Source organism: Pyrus communis, chromosome 10 (genome assembly GCF_041283825.1).
Source record: "Pyrus communis isolate YQ-2024b chromosome 10, ASM4128382v1, whole genome shotgun sequence".
NCBI lineage: Eukaryota > Viridiplantae > Streptophyta > Magnoliopsida > Rosales > Rosaceae > Pyrus > Pyrus communis.
Genome location: NC_142574.1, coordinates 30995931 through 31017866, shown reverse-complemented (window position 1 = coordinate 31017866; position 21936 = coordinate 30995931). Strand labels below are relative to the sequence as shown.

Genomic DNA, 21936 nt, shown 5'->3' with positions numbered 1-21936 from the left:
GAGGTGTTGAATCTTGAATACTTTTTGGTGCATCATTTCTATCTCAAAGATTCAAGTGGGTTTCCATCGGTGTCGTGGCCAGGCATGTCAAGTCAGCCCCGACAGCCGGCAGCTGTCTTTTTATGAATGGATTTGGACTTTGGAAAACTATGGGGTTAGGGCCTAAATAATTTAGACTTGGGACAGATGTAAAGCCATGAGTTACTCGCTAATCGTAGTTACGGACTAGTTCTTTAGGTGACCTAAAATAAGAGATAATGATACGGTGATACTGGTATGATTCACCTACATGGGTAGGGTTTTTTACAAGTGTCGGGATACCGAAAGCTCTGGATACACCAGTTGACTAAGATATTACGTGTTGTTTGTCTAGAGCATAAATTCTATGATGCTTACTTTTATTTGTTAGATTTTACTTTTTATGCTTTTAATCAAAGATTTAACTATTTCTAAAACTTGGAGTATGATATTCTAGAGTACCATAAGAAATCGTTAAAGAATCTTGTAGCTTAGTTAGTTAAGAATAGGGGCGTATCTACTTTTGAGCAAGGTGGGTCAGTTGACTCCTCAAGCTAAGAAATTCTCCAGAGAGGAGATGGGTGTAGCCCTCTGAAAATCTGAGATGCCCTTGAAAGCTGCCCTCCAACGACTCAACGAATTGCCTCTATGGGCACTGGGTACAATAGTTGAGTAGCTGCTAGCCTTATGCATTTGTATGCGTTGTTAGTGGTATTTGTCGATATACTCACTCAACATATGTTAGCATCTGTTGACATGTTCGCTAAAAAACTATTAACATCAATCGACATGTTTGCTCAGACGCTATTCTTATTGACCCCCTAATAATATTTCCTAAATCCGCAATTGGTGAAGAGCATTTACCAACTCTTGAGTTGGATTACCCCTATCATTTGTTTATGAAAAGTAAATATCGCCTTGTCCTAAGAAAAACTTCAAATTCAATCATTCAGTGAAGTCCAAATCATGATATAACAAAAAGCTTACAATGAACCAAATCATGATATAACAAAAAGCTTACAATGAAGTACACTCTTTTAAAATTTCTAACTTTCCTTTACAGTCAAAAAGAACGAAAAGGAAAGAACAATATAAAACGGTTTCTTGCTTTACAGACCCACATGTCTTACCCTTTCCCTTTCCCATGACGAAAAACAAAAACAATCCTAATTAAACCCTAATTGTAATTTTGTTCATCTTTTTTTTTTTTTTTTTTTTCCTTTTCTTGGTTAAAATTAATTCCAATCAAATACTTTTTTTTTTTTATTTAAAAAACCTATTAAATTATAGGGGGAAAAGAAAAAAGTTTGAGCAAATATGTGTATCAATGGCTTCCAGGGTTGACCATCTTCATGTACTGATTCAAAGACTTTTGTCTCTGCAGCCTCATTTCCTCATTGAACTTGTTTATGAACTCTTCCGCTCGGCGGTTCAACTCGTCCTGACTCAGCGACGGCTCTTTCCTCAGCCTCCCTCCACTTCCATCCACGGCGGCTGCACCTCTCAGTTTCTGGTTGCTTCGGTCCTTAAACGTCTCTTCCTTCGCCATCACTGGCGTGTCCACCGCCGACGTCAAGTCAACGTTTAACTGACAGCCGCGGTTATGGAACGTCTCGGACTTCTCCATTCGCCTGCTCAACGTATTTGACCGACCTTCCGTTATCGCCTTCCACGTGCTCTCCAGCGTGTCGTACTGTTTTGGCTGCGCCACTCTCAAAGGCCTCCCACCTGTGAAATTTGGCGGTAAGAAGTTAAATGTCTACTTTACCCCTTTGTGCTAGAGCACCTTTTACTTTTCAACGTATCATATATAAAAGGACTTATTAGACATTATCCAAACTTTTATGCCGTTTCTTGTTTACCTGATAACAAATGTTCGAAAATGTTTTTCAGATAGTCACAAACATTTTCGTTTTTAAATAACTAAAAGCGTTAAGAAGTATTACAAATATTTTAAAATTCTAAAAGGACTTATCAGTTTCTTCGAAAATGACAAGGACTTGAATTTTCAATAAAAGTTTTGTTATGCTAGCAAAAGTGCTTCTTATTAAAACAATCTTAAACTGTTTAAACATAAAACTAGGGTTATGAAATTGAAAATGAAAATACCTTCAGGACTGGATCTAGCCGGTTTCCGGTGACTGTATCTCGCCGAAACTAGAGGTCTCTTCACGGGCAAAGCAATCTCATCGGACTCCGCCATACTCTTCGGCGGCCAGATCACAAGCTTATCTTCGTATTTGCGATCATCTTTATTCTGAGCCACCTCAGGCTTTGCTTCTTCTACGTAGCCATTGCTCACAAACGCGGACGTCGACTCATGAACAACCTCAGGCTCTCGATACCTCGGTTCGTAAACCGCCTCCGACCCCGGTTTGATCACAACCGCAGACGTCAGCTTATGAACCTTCGGCTCTCGATACATCGGCGCGTAAACCGGCGCTGGCTCCGAAACGCTCACCTCCGACTCCGGTTGAAGCTTCGGCTGAGGCGACCTGCCGTAGCCGTCGAATCTGGAGGAAGCGGCGATGGTGATGATGATGCCGTTGACGAGGAAGTAGAGGTACGGAGGGCGGAGCAAGAATCGGAATGAGGAGCACATGACCGAAAAGTTGGAGGCTACGAACTCCGCCGCCATCGGAAAGGAGATCTTCATGGCCAGAGCCCACGCCACAAAGCCGCTCGAAATCAGGACGATCTTCAGAGAAGCTAACCAAGACATTTTTGATTAAGTAAGATCTTAATCAAGTTTAATTTTGATTAGTTGGTGACTGTTTGGGAACGAGTGAGAGTGAGTGAGAACTGGAGATGTGAGCACTGAGAGGTGGTCGTTTGAGAGAAACTGAATTACTGCATGGGGAATATATAGAGAAGGAGAGGGAGGGGCGCGTATTTTGTGATGGAACTTGAGCCGTCGGATTTAGACGAGGAGTGATCGATGGGTTGTGATGAATTAATGCATGGGGAATATATAGTGAAGCAGAAGGAAGGACGCGTATTTTGTGATGGGACTTGAGCCGTCGGATTTAGACAAGGAGCGATCGATGGATAGTGACTGAATTAATGCATTGGGGACTATATAGAGAAGGAGAAGGAAGGACGCGTATTTTGTGATGGGACTTGAGCCGTCGGATTTAGACAAGGAGCGATCGACGGTGGATTGTTGACTTGGTGCGCAAGGATGACCCACTCTTGTTGCCTTGTTGGAGGAAAAATTTTTGGTTGTGACGGGAGCACAAGTGGTATACTATGGTGGGAAATCTTATTTTTTTTAAGTTATTAATTTTTTAGCACACATAACTCACTATTTGTTTAAAAAATTTTAGTTGTGACTGGAACACAAATGATACACTTCCACATAATGGCCCACGTTTCAAATTAAGTAATCATGATCTAGAGATAAAGTGATTAGCTGTAAATATTTATGGGTCTAAGTTTAAACATGTGTGGACCACTTCTTAATTAAGCGTAGTAATCATGATTTAGAGATAAAGTGATAAGCTGTAAATATTTATAGGTTGTAAGTTTAAACATGTGTACATGGGGGCACCGCCACTTCCGAATTAAGCGTGCCAGCGTGGGCATTACATGGTGGTAATTTGGCAAGTTGAGTTTCCATTTCACACGAAACTCAACCACTTCTTTTCTCTCTAATTTTCTTTTCAAGAGCTTAGGGGTGTAGTTAAATAAGAATTTAGATAGATTTTAAAGGATTTTAAAAGATTTTAGAATCCAAGTGTAGTTAATTAGGATTTTACAAGAATTTAAGAGAGTTCATTCAAATACAGGTGGATTTTAAAGGATTTTAGAATCCTGATGTAGTCAACTAGGATTTTAAAGGATTTTTATTGAGTCTGTGCAAATCTATATCTATTAAAATTTTTATAGATTTTGAAGGATTTCATTAAATGAGTGACTCTGTAGGATTTGAGAAGAAATGGTAAGCTTAAAAAAGACTAAAGAATCTTACATCTACCCCTAGGATTTCTTTCTAACCCCCTTCGATTTCTCTCTCTCTCTCTCTCTCTCTCTCCACTCTACAACCGAGCTTTCTTTCTTACTCTCTTCCCATTTCATTGAAAATATTTGATCGTACCTGCTAATTATCCACTCTGCAACCGAGATTCTTTCTCTCTTTTTCAATAAATGGACAAAGGAAAATCAAATAATTTCAATGGAATAGGGTAATAATTTCCACTATGCAATCGAGCTTTCTTTCTTTCTCCACTTTGCAACTGAGATTCTCTCTCTTTTTGGAGGTGTATAACACGTAAAGGCAAATCAAGCTAATTATCCATTGCATCCCTCCTTGATGAGGTAATCTACTTATTCATTGCTAATGCTGAGATTGTTTTCCTATTTACATAGGAGTGAACCTATTTATAGTGAGAACTAGGTAAAGTTCTTAAATTTTTTTTTTCAAGTTTTTTTATTTATTTTTAATCTTTATTTTCTATTTTAAAAATAATTCTTTAAATAACAAGAAATCTCTCAAAATCCATTCAAATCTTTAATCAAAATCCATAAGAATGCTTGAAAATCTATTTGAAAGTTGTAAGGATTCTACAATCCTTTGAAATCTATCACTTAACAAAATCTTTTAAAATCCTGTGAAATCCAAATTGACTACACCCTCCTTAGTTTCTAGTCAGTTTGTTTCGTCGTTGTGCATGATGTTCTATCTTTCTTATATACAGGTTACATTGAGGATATCTAACCAATTATAAGTTCTCATTGACCACGGCCTACAACAACCAGGCTATCTACCAACTTTAAGTTTTTAACCCTTTGCATAGGTTCATGCATAGATTTGCGTTCAATAATCTCAACGACTTTCACTTCAACCTTGTGTTTAGTTGCCACTGTTGAATTTGGAACCCTAAGCAAACTGCCGGTGATAAGCTGCATGAAGGTGAGGATGACGTCAAGTCATCATGTCCCTTATACCCAGAATTACCATTTAACTTAATGTTTAAGTTTTTAATCTCAAATTAGTTAATCATTTAAAAGGTAAGTTTTCCCGTTTAAGTATAACATTTGTACATTAGAAAATAGCGGGAAGGGATCCTCTACCAAATCCACACAATCAATGAATCTAAGCCCTTAAAATTTGATCAAACGGCTAAAATTATTATAAATTTTAAAGGGGCCCCCTGTTTTTAGCCATTGAATCAAATTTCAAGGATCCAGATTCATTGATTGATGAAATTGGGGTTCCACCATAAAACCAATTGGCAATATGGGGAGTAGCCCAAAACCATATAAGCCCATAGCAAACTTTGTCCCTCACCGATGTGGGACAACTTGTCTTTCAAATTTCAACTTTCAACACACCCCGGCACGTGTGACCGATTTTCAAGCCTACACGTGGACAACAATTGGGTGATGCGTGAGCACATGTGGCCTTTGGGCTTTCACATGAGGGACAACCTGCTCTGATATCTTGATAAAATTGAGGTTCCACCATAAAACCAATTGGCTATATGGGGAGTAACCCAAAACCATATAAGCCCATAGCAAACTTTGTCCCTCACCGATGTGGGACAACTTGTCACTCAAATTTCAACTTTCAACATTGATTGAGTGGATTTGATGAAAGGGATCCGGATCGCATCAGACAATCAATTACTTTATTAACTTGTTGGCGAATATGGGTAACAGAACCATCAATTGCCTTTTTTCAACAACTCTTCACCGTTCATCAACTCCATCTCAGATGTGTTCAGACCTGAACGAACAATCGCCGAAGTTACGAAGAAAATGACCTTTTTAACTCTTTTGTTAGTTTAGATCCCAATTTATGTGTGAAAGGGGTCACAATCTTCTTTTTTCGGATTAAGGTAAAGAGGACTGGCTTTAGGTGACAGGAAAGTTTAGTAGTATTTATCAAAAGTAGAAGGCATTATTTTAGATTCTTGGAAGGCATAATTTTGAAATCTTTAGAGCATTATTTGACCGTTACTTATGGATTAAGATCATGAGAGCATTATTTTGAATTTGTTTTTTGACAAACGGTAGCGTTAGTAGATTAAATTGTTAGTTATTAAGGAAGGTAAATCAATGAGGATCGAACTCATACCAAAGTACATAAACGTCATTACTTTTCACCACTACAGTAAAGCGCATACGCGCATTACTTTGAATTCTTGAGAGCATTATTTGACGTAGTAAGATCATGAAGGCTGGTCCAATGGGGGCGGAGACGCTCCTCCATAGTAGCTGGCCAGTGGCGGCCAGCACTTGTTTTGTAGCTTTCACAAAGTGTACCTCTAAACCAATCACGTAACCTTGACCTTTTGGCACCGGATCCTACGGCTGAAAGATAATAAGACCATTTATTTGGTCAACTTGATTAGAATAATGTTGACGAATCTTAACCATTTGATCCTTGGAGATGAACTTAATCTGCTCCATATGGCATATATGTGAAGTGGAAAAGGTATACAATATTAGAGCATCTTTAAAGGAAATGTAAAAATGTCAAAATTAACAATAACGGTAAAAAAAACAGCATCAATGTTTTCCAACCGAGAAGCCAAATTTGACATCACCTTCAAATTTGACATCAGCTTCAAATTTTTTTTAATTAACTATTAAACACTTTTTATTAATTTTTTTTATTGGTTTAAGGCATTGGCTTTTAATTTAATTTCATGCATTGTTTACATATTTTTTTTTATACCTTCTAATTCATTTCCTTTCATTACCAATGCAAAGAAAATAAATATAAATTTTTAATTATGTTTAAAATTTAACATATCGGGTGGAGAGCAAAATTTTAAAAAATATCAAAGTACCACATAAGCTGTCAAATTTAAATTTTATGTTTAAAATTTCACATCTTCTTTGGAGATGGTCTTAGCAGTTTATCATTAGTTTAGGAGAAGAAAGTGATGAGAGAGACTTTCCTATACCTTCGGAGTGCCAACCGTCATGTTTATGATATTGTGCCATATGTTTTATATATCTTTTCTACATAGCATTATATCATTGATAGGCGTCATGGTGAGATCTGAGAGTGTAAGTCTTTTCTGAAAATGATAACTAATTAATAATTTAACATAGAAGCAAAGAGGTACTGAGGTGGTTGGTGCTTGACATCTCAACTAAATATATGGTTATTTTGTGTAGACATCTGAGGACTGACCCGATATGTATGAAGATATGGGTAGTTTGTGTAGACATTTGACGACTGACAAATATTTGAAGTGTTGAAGAAGATCAATATTACTCAAATATAAATAATAATATCCACATTTAGCGTTCAATTTGGCCCATATATAGCATTTGTAATGATACTACCATAATTCCCAACCGACCATCAGTGAAAAAAGGATAACCGAAATTAGATTACTGCAGATAAATTAACAGATAAACAAATGGGCAAGCAAAAGATTAGTCAATTGTTCGCTGAGACGTAATTAGCATTTTCGACGTCAAATGACAGGTATTTACATGGTAATTAAATATGCAAGTTGGAAGTTAGCTTGTCAGTTAAGCGATCCATATATATATATATATATATATATATATATATATATATATATATATATATATGTATAGAGAGAGAGAGAGAGAGAGAGAGAGAGAGAGAGAGAGAGAGAGAAACAGAAGGTCAGTCAATTGGTGGTCGGTGTGCTTTAGTTTCAGGTGGAACTTCTAGTATTAATCGTGACACTACTTTTTTGTGGACCTCAAATCACCCAAATTGCACAGAAAAAATCTTCATGCATGCGATTTCACCAAATGGCCAACTACAGTCTTTGACAAGTAAAAAGCCTAAAAAAATACTCCCAAAAAAATGTAGACTGTAGACGTCACATTCATGCAATCCATTAAACCGTCCATATGCATCGAGGTTGTGTATTAGTACAGACATATATCGTGTATAATGCGTGCACTCCAATAAAAGGAATCGACATGAGATAATTTTTCAGTGCAACTGTTGACGATTACATAATATTATCAAACCATTAAATTCTAGGATATATGTTATAGTATATCAACATTTTTATGCACTCATGTGAATTTTATGCACACATGTGAATTAGTACGTAACACCACATATCGATGTGAACATTGCTAAACTTATAAATCTCTCAATTAACACAGTTTCTCCATGTAATCTCCAAATTTATCTCCACCGGCCAAGTGAAATGTGAACTAAGAGTAGACTAATTGCATCTTTATTAACTAGTGTTCTTTTGCGTAGAAAAAGTCCAAATTAAATAAATGGAGGATAAGGCACTTAATTGATGCCTGCTTCTAGAGCTACCAGACTATCCAGGAAACTCCTCCGAAGACCCATGAAATAAGTCGTTCTTTTATCAGCAAATTTTTTATGTATCCGGGGGTGACGTGATATTATTCTATTAAATATTGATGTGTGGATTTGTATTTCATTATTGACCATGTCTTTCATTTCTATTATAATATGTGAAATTATACGTTACATAATTTATAGTTCTGATACTCATAAAAATATTCCCTTGTTTCATAATAGGTGTGGCAATATGTCATGCAAGTTGTCAATACTCAATAGCTTCCCTTTTTATGGATAACTAGCTGTAACCCAAAGTCGGAATATTTTTCTGTGTAGGTCCTTTCAGAGTACTGTGAATAATTTAGCTGCTTCAAAGACTACATTAATCTTATGGTTAAAAACTTCTATGTAAAAATATAGTGTGTATACGTATTGTACCAAAATGAGGATCCCAAATTGCATGACTATAAGTCTTACATGTAAAGGATCATGCACCAATAGATACAAAAAAATTATTGCCAATTGCTCGAAATGAGAAGGAAAGATATTCTGATAAAGACGTTCATCAGTAATATCATCATGACTTTTAAAGTCATGTGCGGTAGCAATACCAAACCAAATACGACGAGTACTGAGTTCCTAAGCTAAGCCTTGGTTAAACCTTGGAAATCTTAAGGCATTATAAGATGTATACATATGCATGATCGGTCCATTAGATTAGGTAAGAAAAATTGGCAGTTAATATACAATTACCAGCGAAACAAAGAGGGACAGAGAGATGGTGCATGCGTGTGAGCTCAGATAGCACTGATCAGTAGTTTTATTTGTCTGGTCCCAGATGATGAAAGTGATCGAGACTCGAGTACTGACTTTGAATGGAGGGAAAATACTTAACCTAATGGGATAGAAACTGCGTATTATGATATATGCTTGTGAAGTTGTTGTCGACGAGCAAGACTTGAGATAACATTTTGCATGGTTTGGTGGGTTGCTTTCTACTTTATACAGCCAAACCGACCATCCATGGAAAAACGGATAACAGAAACAAATGGGACAAACCTTGACCCAAATGGCAGTTTATTGTTCGTTGAGACTTGAGAGGTAGTTAATATATACGTCACACAAATATAGTTGATAAATAAATATACGACAGTTAACTTGTCAATTAAGCTGCATATATGGATAGACAGAGGATAAGTCAATTGGTCTGTGGTCCTTTGATTTCAGGTAAATCTGTTGGTCTTAATCTTTGCGGACCTGAAATAATTGACAGCATTTTTTTCGCAATGCACCTTTTTTTGTGGTCCTGAAATAATTGTCCGGATTGCAAAATCTTTGCATGCATACGATTTCACCGAATGGCCAACTTCTATGTGTGAAGCGTAAACTTAACTACGCGCGTTCATCTTTTTTCCACCTAAACTTTATCCAACTGCCCCCAACTGCATGCATATAATATGTATATACATATATATATATATATTATATTTCTCAATGGAAGAAAAAATGGTGTAGACTGTAGACGTCATACATATGCACCATAATTAATTACATGCATACGATATGGAAAAAGTGTGGACCCCAGTTTAAGGGGATAATTTTTTTGGTAAATTTGGGGATACTTAACAGTTGTTAAATGTTAATACATGGTATCACTTAACGATCAATTTAACAAATTTTGTAACGATTTTATGATATTGTTACAAAATTGTGAGTCGTTGTATAAAATTAAAAAAGTTAAAAGACTTATGAATTTAAAATTAAACAAACATATAAGAGTGCAAAATTTAGTTTATCCTTGATTATTTATAATCTCCGAACGAACGGTGGACTCGAGTCACACTTTGCCTAGAAAGTGCAGAGGGGCCATTGCCAGATTATGGGATTGTGCTAGTCATTGTTAGATTAAATTAGTTAAATAAATAAATTAAGGATAATGAAGGTAGTTAATTAAATTAATAATAAAGATGCATGGTTGGCTACTGCCTCCTTCCAAAGCTACCAGTCCATCCAAGAAACTACTCCCGATCGCCGATTGAGAATTGCATGCGATCGAAACAGGTCATTGTCTCATGCGTGTGTGTCTACTAGTAAGAAATCTTCGATACCTTACCTCGTTAATCAAGTAACAAATTAGTTTATTTATTTATTATTATTATTATTATTATTATTTAAATACAACAATATTATAACTATATAGTGTACCACGTACAATATTTAAATTTAGGTGCAAATGAACAATATATACCTGCTTTAACCCACACTATACTTAATAAAAATTCAAGAGTATTAGCATTCATTTGAAAATGTTTTTAAAATAACTGAAACAGTTTTTAGAAAAAATGTTTTTGGGTTCCAAAACACTTGAAGTATTATCATAAAAAACACCAATTATGTGCTTCTTCTAGAAAATATTTTAAGTGATTTTTTGATTTATTTGCACTTTTACTAGACTTGTTTCCAAAAACATCTTTAACAAAAATGCTTTTAGTCCTTTTAAAAACATTTTCAAACAAACGATTACATAATTTGGAGGTGATATTTTGGCTAAAACTTTGTTCCCTTGGTACGCCACTGTATTTTCATCCTCCACTAAAAATATTGGATAGGGTATCGTGGGCGGTGGTCAGAGACTCAAGAGGGTGGGAGTGTGCCGCTGATTGGGCAACTGCAAGAGATGGAAGGAGATTTGGTAACGTACGAGGATTCCGAGTCAAAGTCTTTGGTCCAAAGTCGTTACTGATGAACAGTTTACCGTTTACACCGTCCATTTCTTGAGTGTCAGCCATTTGTAAATTTCCTCCATCACAGTTTACAGAATCTTCATGGTTGCATCGGTATATTCTCTATATCCGGAATTGGATAACTCCACCCTATAGCTCGGGCCAAACTCATGCGAGAAGAGAAATAGAATGCATTCATGGATCATATTAGCCGTTCTTTAATGTACGGCCTATGAGGCTCATTAGTCATTAGTCATATGATCAAATTTTCAAAAAAAGTCTGGCACCCAATTATCCAAACTCTCTCTCCTCTCTCTCTCTCTCTCTCTCTCTCTCTCTCTCTCTCTCTAAAAAAGGTTGGGTCTTTGTTTGTGATTCTGGAAATGAGAAGATGGGTTATCTGCGCTTTGCTTTGCTTCGTTGAAGATGTTGTGTGTGTTGGTGTTGGACTTTGGAAGGTGGCAATGCCTTTTGGCATTTTCTTATCCCGCCACGCGTGTTGTTGCCTTGTTGGCCTTCGACGGGGCCGTCCTCTGTCCTTTCGTTCGTTTGGCTTTATCTCTGTCTACCGTCTGGCTTACCGAGCAAACAACCAAACAAGTATTTAGTCCCTCTTCATTTAGTCCCAACCCTGTCTCTTCCGCCTCAGTCGATCAAGAAAACAAAAACCAAATAATCTGCCGCACCGAGTCCGAGTGCAAACTCTGCCTTGTAATTACCCCAACTTTTTTTTGTAATCATTGAGGAAATAAAACCAACAATATTCATATTTTCTCGATCTAACGTGTTATGTTACCGACAATGTAAATTAGATATTTAATCTATTATCCACGTACTTATTGTTCGACTACATAACATCCTACACATCTTGACACAACTCATAAACAAGGTATTCCCTTAAATTACTTGGATTAAATAAAAATCCAAAGCAATGGGCAAGGTAATACCAAGTTTCCATAAGCAAGAAAGGGATGACTTGCAATTAATTACTTTATTAGGGAAAATTATGCACTGACAATGAATATGTGCGCTGGTGAGAATGACTTTCATGGTACGAGTGGTCTCCTCGCTGGCTTGGAAATATTTATCATGTGTGCCGAGAACACGGTCCGGTTCACCGAGTGTAATAATACTATTGGTTGGAAACTTTTAAACAAATATTTCAACCGATTGTATTATTACACTTGGTGTACAAGACCGTGTTCCGGCCTCCTGAAAATTCTCTCGCTGGCTTGCTAGCTAAAAGGCGCGTCATCGATGGCTGCAATATTAATTTGGTCCTATGGTTTGGTTGTACCAACACCAACAAAATATTTTAAATCATTCAATTATGAAAACCAATAAACACATAAAATATAATTATATTATCTTTGAGAAAAATATTGTAAGAAATACATGACATGAACTAGTTGAACACCTCATCTTCAAAGAAGGAGAGAGTGAGAGGTAAAACTATTGATACATGAAAAAGGAAAATCGCATTCACGTACATGAGGGAAGGCTTCGAATCACTCCCTCTTCTTGTTTAACATCTTCTTTTCTACGTCTCCGCTGTAAGGCGCAACGTGGTACGCATACTGCTGGAGGACAGAAAACACAACCATCTCCAGACATATCAAGACATTCTGAATAGCTTCCTCGACGTGCTCCACATCTAACCAGAAATGGTGAGATCGAATGACGCCCACAGCAGCTAATATGTCAATGACCACTCCCTGCAATTGGATCAAAGCCTCGTTTGTTAACGAATGGCACAATAAAGAGTTTATAGATTAAGTCATTAATTGGTCTTAAACGAATTTTCAGGTGGCGTTTAACCAAAATCTGGTTCCAAATAGAACGAGCTGATAAGTGAATGGTGGTTCAGTTACAAGAAGTTTCCAGTTTCTTACATATTTTTGCTTCCAAGTATAGAACCAGAAAATGTCAGATCCAAGTTGTAATTTGCAAATAATCACTCGTACATAGTAATTCTATCAAATAAGGCGAGCAGTTCGGAACAAGTAAAATAATTTTCATGTTCAAAAGACCAAAACCAACCACAATAGATAATACTAATAGCTAGGATATTCTATAGACGGGTTTCAAATCCTTTTACTCGGTATCTTTGTTGATTTGTATGTGTTCTATATCCTTGGCTGCATTTTCTCTAAGGCTAACATATAAGAATTGGGCATGCAAAAGAACAGACGAGCTGTACCTGCCAAAAGACGAAGAAGACAATTCCCTTGATGCACAGGAACTTTGCAAGGGGTGAATGCGGTGCCAATTCCTTTGCAAACACATGGTAAAACACCACTAGAGAGTACAATGCTAGAGAAACCGAAAGGTTAAGAATTAAAGTGAAGGTCCAGCTCAACCAACTGGGGTACAGCCCCAGTGCTTGTAGAGTTATCATCAAAACAGAACAAACTGGGCGTATGATGACAAACTGCCACGTCCAATATTTGAGTAGCTTCAGGGTCTGGTGGTTTAGCCGAACGGTGCGAGGCTGCAGTTTGTAGAGCCACATTGTATCTGTTATTATATGATAGATTCAACATATACAATGAATTATGCTTACACATCCATTGCAATGGAAACTGAAACAGCATAAAACTACCTCGTACCTGAAAAAGAGTCATGGGAAACGAGTGGTGAATTTCTCTTCCTTTGATTTCATCTGGCACAATATTTTTGCTTATGGATATCTTCAGGTAACTATACATAAGAGCCAAGAACTTAGCAATCACCTGGAAATAGGAACACGAGAAGTTAGCAATTGTGCAAGCCATATGAGACAGTTGACAATAACGAAAACCATAACAAAGTTGAAGGCACTCACCAGAGCCTCGTAACATTCCTTAATAGAGTCCAAAAACATGAAAAACGTTTTGCTTCCCTTAATATCCAATAAACCCACAAACGAGTCAGCAGCGTATAAAGGAGCCATAAGAATGATAATTATTATCGCCTTCTGCTCCTTCGGGTTCTTCCAGTAAAAGAGATGTTGCGACAATAACTGTAATGTGAAATGCACCGTAAGCATCACACAGCCTGCGGATCCTAGCAGGGTCAACTGACCGCGATCCATTGTTCTAAAATCCATTATTCAGCAGTCGGATGGAACCCAAGGTTGAAATCTGCCCAAAAGAAATTAAATGATCCTCAGATTCTACAATTGGTTCAACTATTCATGATTAATTCAAGTAAACCAGACAAATTCATGATTACTGAGATACCTTTTTCTAAATTTTCAATTCATCGTAAGATTTTAGTTCAAATTGCAATTTTGCTACCACTATACCTCTAAAGCTCGAAAATTCCAACAAAACATAAATCTTGATTTCACAAGACAATCAAGCATTTCATCTGAATCTTCTAAAACCACTGACAATTCACATACAACACAAAAAACCCATGATTGATCGAAACTAACATCCTGAAAAATACGATCATTAGCTCACGATTTTGAATGTTTGGTGAAAGAATGAAAAGCAAGAGCATGGTTTTCTGTAACAGTTCAACTAGTTCGGGAAATCGTATTAAAGCTAAGGTCTTTAAGTAAAGATTGTATACAAGTTGCAAGAATCGAAGGAGCAGAAGAAGAAGAAACTCACCCGAATCCGAAACCGAGCAATCGAGCGGATCCAATCCAAGAAATCTGAGAGACCCTTTAGTGTTTGTGCTGAAAATTGAGTCAACAAATCGGATTTTAACCAACCCACTAGAGCTTGTTACTTGAATTGGATCAGTGAGTGTCCACGCCGATTGATATCTTGTTATCGGAAGCTGAATGCTTTCCTCATGTATCACATTAGCGTCCAACGACCCTCTCAATTATCTTATGGCATTCAATTTTGCACACGAAAAAACAGAGACCTCTGTTAGCTGCTACCATTCTATCGAGTCGTCGGTTTTTTTTCTTCCAATTATTGCATCACACGTTGATTCATTGACAGTGAATGGACCCACAAATTATATTTATAATAAGGGTTAAATTTGAATAATTACTCAAATTAAGAAGGTGATTTTAAAATTGTTCTGATTTTTTAAAACATTCTAAATAACTACTTAACGTTTTGAAAAATGGACATCTATTTGGTTCACTAACGTTAAGTGATTATGATGAGGACAATTACCAAAGCGGATTTTTATTCTCAAGTCATCTATAGAGTTTTGAATATCCAAATTGACGCAGTTTAACTTAACAAATTTATGATTTAATTTGGCTAAAAATAGTTCATTTGATCAATTATAGCTCTATGGACAATGATTAGTATACATCAACTTTAATATTTGCTCACCCCATCATTTAATATTAGAAACATTGTCTGTTAGTGTTGGTAAAGTCATTACTTAATGTCTGTGACCTAACGAATGTTTAATTTTTAAAACATTACGTAATTTTTTATAATGTTTTAAAATGTTGAAATTAATTTGAAATTACTTTAAAAAGTTAAGTAGTTACCCGTACATGACGATTTGTCACCATAAAAGTTTGCCAGGCCTCGAGTTTGGCTCATGTGTCTGTACCATACGCACAGGTGCAAATCCCCAGTCTATACAAACCAATAATGTATTTGGTTGGATGAAATATTTATCGATGTGCTTTCTATCACTGTGACATACGACCATCATGCTTGAAGCACTCCGACTTCGGAGGTGAGTTTTAAAATCTGTTTGTTTACGTCATTATAATGCGATCGATAAAGAAAATCTTAACCACCAAAACAAGCTCAAAGTTTTAAGACAACAAATATCATACTTCTCTTCAAATGAAAAAAGGGTAATTGTTGGACAAGATTACAAACCTTGTTTGAAATAAGAAAATCTACAAAACGACAAACACGAACTTTAGCATGGACAATGTCTCGAATGTTTTTATATGTACCACAAAGTTAATGGGGTAAATATACACAGGCAGTTGAGATACTTCACATGTTATTTTCATTGTTGATTTTGTTGCTTGTGTTAATGTTACCTTTACAACAAAAGAGATTTGTAATCATCCTCTAATGGTCAATTCCTCTTTACAATATAAAGACCAAAATAGTCATTAACATTGCGGTCTAAGAGCTTTTTCAAAGAAGATGTCAAAATGTCTACATAAGTTATAATAATAAATAAATAAAAGCCACACTAATGTTCTCCAACTATGTGGCGATGACATGAATTGGCAGCAAGAAAGTTGCTATCAAGTTTGACATAAAATAATAATTTAATTTGACATATTGGATGAACAATAAAACTTTAAAATATGTCAAAATATCACATAAATTGTGAAACTTTAAATTTTATATTCAAAATTTGACATCTCCTGTACTCTAATGAAATTCATCTTCCCATGCAATGTTTCAAGACTCTCAAGTCTCAACTCCAACTGATTTGAACGACAAGTTACTTTTGAAGCTGCCCAAATTAACGGTCGAAAATGAAGCAAACCATCTCTGTTTTATCACTTGACAGCAACGCCTTTGTTTTCTTCTTCCAACCAAAACAGAAAAAGCCATCAGCTTCCCTCCAAAAACCAAGCTTGGTAAATGTCATCGGTCTGGATAATCATCAAGGTACGATCTTTTGCATTTTTCAGTGCCAACAAACAAAATAATCGAATACCCAGTTCAGCGCACATGTTAAATTCGCGAATTTATGATTATATCACTCTCATGCTCTTCTAATCTTTGAGGGGTTTTTGAAGTTTTTGGGATTTTTTCGAATTCTGGGTTTTGTGAATTTTGTTGAATTGAATGATGGGAAGCAAGAATTGGGTAGCATTAGTTCTGTTTATCCTTTTAGTTTTTGAAGGTTATTTCACTGAAACTGTGGTTTCGGCCACCGTGACATATGACCACAGAGCACTGGTTATTGATGGGAAGCGGCGGATTTTGCAGTCGGGCTCTTTTCATTACCCTCGAACCACTCCGGAGGTGAGTTCTAAACATCTGTTTGTTTATGTGATTGCAATGTGCTTATTGAGAACCTTTGGAAAAGGGTATTAGAGGGTGAATTATAATGACAAGGTGGGATTGTTCTTGTTGGGGGGGGGCAATGCAGGTGTGGCCGGAAATTATTGAGAAAGCGAAGGAAGGGGGAATAGACGTGATTGAGACTTACGTTTTTTGGAACTACCATGAGCCAGTAAAAGGCCAGGTATATATAAGTAACCCTAGCAATTGCAGCCTCTTAGTTAGCTAGTTAAGTCCTTTTGGTCTATTGACAACTATTTTCTCACTAGATTTGTCTTTAATTTGACGGGTTTTTTCGTTTTACGTAGTACTACTTTGAAGGCAGATTTGATTTGGTGAAATTTGTGAAGACAGTCCAAGAAGCAGGTCTTCTAGTTCATTTGAGGATTGGCCCGTATGCTTGTGCTGAATGGAACTACGGGTTTGTTTTGTTTCTTGTGATGTTCATTGCACCGGCATCAGTTTCTTAGTTTTGTATGTTTCACTCTGTTTTGGCATTGAACTGATTCTTTAGATATTGCTATCATATGACAGGGGATTTCCAATTTGGTTACACTTTATTCCCGGAATTCAGTTTCGCACAACAAATGCACCTTTTAAGGTACTTGATATGTTTATACTTGGCAGTGGAAATGGTTTCTTCATGAGTAAAACCTGACCTCTTACTTTTCCATCTTTATTTGCATTGCTTATGCTTTTAAAGGAAAATTGTTCAAATTAATGCCCAAATTTCAAGTGGTTTCCTTTTGAGTCTTATGGATGGGTAAGTTTTATACTTGTCAAAATGCAGAAGGAAATGAAGATATTTCTTGCAAAAATTGTTGAAATGATGAAAATGGAGAATCTCTTCGCATCACAAGGAGGCCCAATCATTCTTGCTCAGGTGCTTCCCTTTGACGGTTAGCCAATTTACCAACTGCATCTGTTCTGAGTCAATTGCGTATCGAGACATATACTGATAAGATGGTTATGCAGATTATGTATCCAAAACTTAGCTAGGGCACTCATGGTGTTTTCTCGTGCAATTTGATGTAGTAATCAGGCTAACAAAACAAAACCGACATTTATAATTTGCATTACTCAATTTTTATTTCTTCAAACGCATTCTTACATGTGCTCTCACAGGTTGAAAATGAATTTGGAAATGTTGAAGGGTCGTATGGAGTTGGTGGAGAATTATATGTCAAATGGGCTGCAGAAACTGCTGTTAGTCTCAATACATCTGTACCTTGGGTGATGTGTGTGCAAGATGACGCCCCGGATCCAGTTGTGAGTGTTTGAACTTGATTTTTCATGAAAAGGTGTAGCCTATATATCAAGAACACTGCTTTTCTTCAAGAAGTAAAAGTACCTTTTAACTTATGAGGCATCTAGATATATCTTCTCAGAGTTTCTCCCACCTTTTCATTGTTCTTTACGTGATTCCAGTTTAAGGGTTGAAGGGGTTTTGTCCGAGAGCAAACTCCCGAGATATTCATTAGTTTAATAAATTACCTGCAGATAAACACATGCAATGGATTTTATTGCGATGAGTTTACCCCGAATTCCCCATCCAAACCGAAGATGTGGACAGAGAATTACAGTGGATGGTAACGATCTTTGCTTATTTAGCCTATTAAATTGTGTATAGGATGCAGGAGTCCTCTTTGGAGTTCACTTGGAAGTACAGGTTGTTGAATTTCATATGTAACGTATAGGTTCCTTGGATTTGGCAATCCAATCCCCTTTCGACCTGTTGAGGACCTTGCTTTTGCTGTTGCACGATTTTTCGAAACAGGTGGCACTTTTCAAAACTATTACATGGTAAGCTACACCGATTCTCTTTCTCTACTATCTCTAGTTCTAGCCTTGATTGGTATATGTTAGCATTTTCATCACCATATGATTCCATAAACATCATCATAATGTCTTCATTCTCCGAAATTTCCTTGCAGTATTTTGGCGGTACCAACTTTGGGCGAACTGCTGGAGGCCCTTTGGTTGCAACGAGCTATGATTATGATGCTCCTATAGATGAATATGGTAACTTTATCCAACACTTAGTTTGATATGCACATCTCCCTTTGTTGTTTCATCTTCTGAAGCATCTTATGCAGGTTTTCGTAGACAGCCAAAATGGGGACACCTGCGAGACTTGCACCTGGCCATAAAACAGTGTGAAGAATATATGATCAGCTCTGATCCGACACAAATGAAACTTGGTACTAATTTAGAGGTGTGCGACATATTTCAAGATTTTTAAATATATATTTTCTGGACTTAAAATCAATTTGTTTTCGAAAACTCAGTTTTCACCATTGTTTTCTCTTGTTCATATCTCTCACTCCATCCTGACTTCGGGTTTCCCTTTTCTTTCATCAGGCACATATCTACCATAAAACATCCAATGAGTGTGCGGCATTTCTTGCTAATTCTGACAGTAGTTCAGATGCAAATGTCACTTTTAATGGAAATATCTATTTCCTTCCAGCTTGGTCTGTGAGCATCCTTCCGGATTGTAAGAATGTTATATTTAACACCGCTAAGGTATGGATTCTGTTGCAATTTAGTATTTCATGGGCCAATCGGGACTCGCAACTTCTTTTAGCACAAAACAGAGTGTCCCAGATCTCTTGAACCAAACATTTGCCTGATTATTTTTCCTCCCATTAATGTGTCACAATTGAAGGTTGTCTCACAAAGGAATATTGGACTTTCTCCTTTTGCCCTCACACCCGGTGTACATGATTTTATACTGGAACCAGCTTCATGGAGTTGGTATAAAGAGAGAGTTGGTACTTGGAGTAACAATTCGTATACTGACTCGGGCTTACTGGAGCAGATAAGTACTACGAAAGATGTTAGTGATTATTTATGGTATACAATAAGGTAAAGAATCCAGTTTTGTTCATCTTCTGCGCTCATAAGAACAGCATTTCAAATCCTTGGCATACTTGCATTCTAGTTATTTGTATTCTTATCAAAATTTTGATATGTTCTTGAATATTCTTCACCATACTGGCAGCATTAATGTGGACGCAAACATAATACCCCGTCAAGAAAATGAACTTTTTTTACACATCGAGAGTCTGGGACATGCAGCCCTAGTTTTCTTAAATAAAAGATTTGTGGGTAAGTAGTCTATTGAATTGCAGAGAAGCGCAAAACTGACCATCTAATTATTCGGAAGCTTTGAATCTTATGTCCCTTTGTGCATCTAAATGAACGTTTTATATCGCTATCTTGAAGGATTTGGATATGGTAACCATGAAGATGCAAGTTTCATTGTTGACGAGAAGATTACTCTAAACCATGGAAACAATACCATAGATTTGTTGAGTATGATGATTGGTGTACAGGTACGTAAAAAACTGTTTGTTAACAGCCATCTTTACACCGTTTCCTCTGCTTATACAAACACAGTGTGTGCAACTATTCAGAAATTTTATGCAGTAGTTACTGTTATTAAATCTCTGTTATTTTCCAGAATTATGGGCCGTGGTTCGATGTTGCAGGAGCAGGAATCTTTTCTGTTGTTCTTAGAGACTTGAAGAACAGAACAAATGATCTTTCTTTTGAAGAATGGACCTACCAGGTGGGACTTGAGGGGGAATACCTTGGATTGGATAACATAAGCCTTGCGAACAGTTCACTGTGGACTACAGGGTCTGCTCCACCACTTAATCAGAGTTTGATATGGTACAAGGTAAGAAGTTGGCATGCTTGATTCGATGTTTTTCTGTTTCCTTTTCCCCCGCTTCAATTGATGTTCTTCTCATCCTCAGGTTTCATTCCTTGCTCCTGAAGGCAAGGGTCCTTTGGCGTTAAATCTTGCTAGCATGGGAAAGGGACAAGCGTGGGTTAACGGGCAGAGTGTAGGGAGATATTGGCAAGCCTACCTCTCGCCCTCAACTGGTTGCATAAACGGAAGTGATTGTGACTACAGAGGAGCCTATAACGCATCTAAATGTCTAAGGAACTGTGGTCAACCGGCTCAAACTCTGTAAGAGTGAACATTGCTGGTTTTATTCATTTTGTAGTCCTGTATATATTTTGCACGATACAGTATTATGCATCTCTTGCACGTAGATTTACTAACAAATGCGAAGACATAATGTTTAGGTATCATATTCCCCGTACATGGGTACATACCGGAGATAACCTTCTAGTTCTCCACGAAGAGCTTGGTGGTGACCCTTCAAAGATTTCTTTGAGGACAAAAACCGGCCAAGAAATATGCGCACATGTATCTGAGACTGATCCTCCGCCTGCCAGTTCTTGGAAACCAGACTCGGAATTCATGTCTCAAAACCCTGAAGTTCAACTGACCTGCGAACAAGGATGGCGTATCACTTCAATCAATTTTGCTAGCTTTGGAACTCCTATTGGAAATTGTGGCACATTCGCTTCGGGAGCTTGCAGTGCTGACATCGTATCAATCGTTCAGCAGGTAAGGGAAACCTCAGCTTATTCATATCATAATGTTGAACCAGTAACTCATATATATTCGTAGGGGAATGCTATTCACACTCCCCTCCAATGAGCTTCTTGCACTCCTCTTTTAGGAGTCGAAAACTATGAAATATCAACTTCTGGGTGTAAGAGGGTGAAACGGGATTGCAAATGGTAGTTTCTAATTAGAGAGGGCTTAAACATGCTTAACACCTTTGCTTGTTTCAATGGACTTGCAGGCTTGCCTTGGCCAAGAAGGATGTTCAATCCCTATCTCCGCGGCAACCTTGGGCGATCCTTGTCCCGGAGTGCTTAAGAGTTTAGCTGTCGAAGCTATTTGCAGTGAATAAAAGTTCCACTTCGTACCCTAAATGGCGATTGAAGACGACACTATTATAGATTAATAAGATGGATCAGTTTTGCATGAATGTCGAGAAGGGCATTCAGCGTTATTATGGACCCGACATCACGAGGTCTGGACCATTTTGTTCACTTGATTACTTAATTACAATAACAATTATATAATCACACAGGCAGCAGTATCTTTCCGATA

At 37.1% G+C, this 21936-nt stretch overlaps 3 protein-coding genes across 4 annotated transcripts; 1 reads left to right on the top strand and 2 right to left on the bottom strand.

Moving 5' to 3' along the window:
- Positions 1–951: 951 nt before the first annotated feature.
- On the bottom strand, positions 952–2918 carry LOC137727364 (uncharacterized). The gene is made up of 2 exons (XM_068466237.2): positions 2128–2918; positions 952–1746 (listed from the first exon to the last, which is right to left on the bottom strand). Exons 1-2 carry the CDS (start codon positions 2738–2740, stop codon positions 1343–1345), a joined length of 1017 nt encoding a protein of 338 aa, XP_068322338.2. The 5' UTR covers positions 2741–2918; the 3' UTR covers positions 952–1342.
- Positions 2919–12347: 9429 nt separating this feature from the next.
- LOC137728972 (uncharacterized) lies at positions 12348–14887 on the bottom strand. The gene is made up of 5 exons (XM_068467789.2): positions 14604–14887; positions 13829–14126; positions 13614–13736; positions 13205–13495; positions 12348–12719 (listed from the first exon to the last, which is right to left on the bottom strand). The coding sequence occupies exons 2-5, from the start codon at positions 14090–14092 to the stop codon at positions 12513–12515; spliced, it is 885 nt and encodes a 294-aa protein (XP_068323890.2). The 5' UTR covers positions 14093–14126; positions 14604–14887; the 3' UTR covers positions 12348–12512.
- Positions 14888–16312: 1425 nt separating this feature from the next.
- Positions 16313–21936, top strand: LOC137727717 (beta-galactosidase 8). 2 transcript variants are annotated; one of them, XM_088677815.1, is made up of 19 exons: positions 16313–16553; positions 16841–16913; positions 17041–17136; positions 17261–17373; positions 17487–17553; positions 17743–17835; positions 18078–18221; positions 18453–18541; positions 18650–18755; positions 18887–18974; positions 19049–19167; positions 19314–19478; positions 19621–19820; positions 19957–20063; positions 20181–20290; positions 20419–20637; positions 20717–20934; positions 21054–21381; positions 21623–21936. In XM_088677815.1, exons 6-19 carry the CDS (start codon positions 17749–17751, stop codon positions 21731–21733), a joined length of 2091 nt encoding a protein of 696 aa, XP_088533941.1. In that variant the 5' UTR covers positions 16313–16553; positions 16841–16913; positions 17041–17136; positions 17261–17373; positions 17487–17553; positions 17743–17748; the 3' UTR covers positions 21734–21936. The 2 variants fall into 2 exon arrangements, with proteins under 2 accessions (XP_088533941.1, XP_068322637.2); XM_068466536.2 differs by lacking the exon at positions 16313–16553 and having other exon boundaries at positions 16556–16913.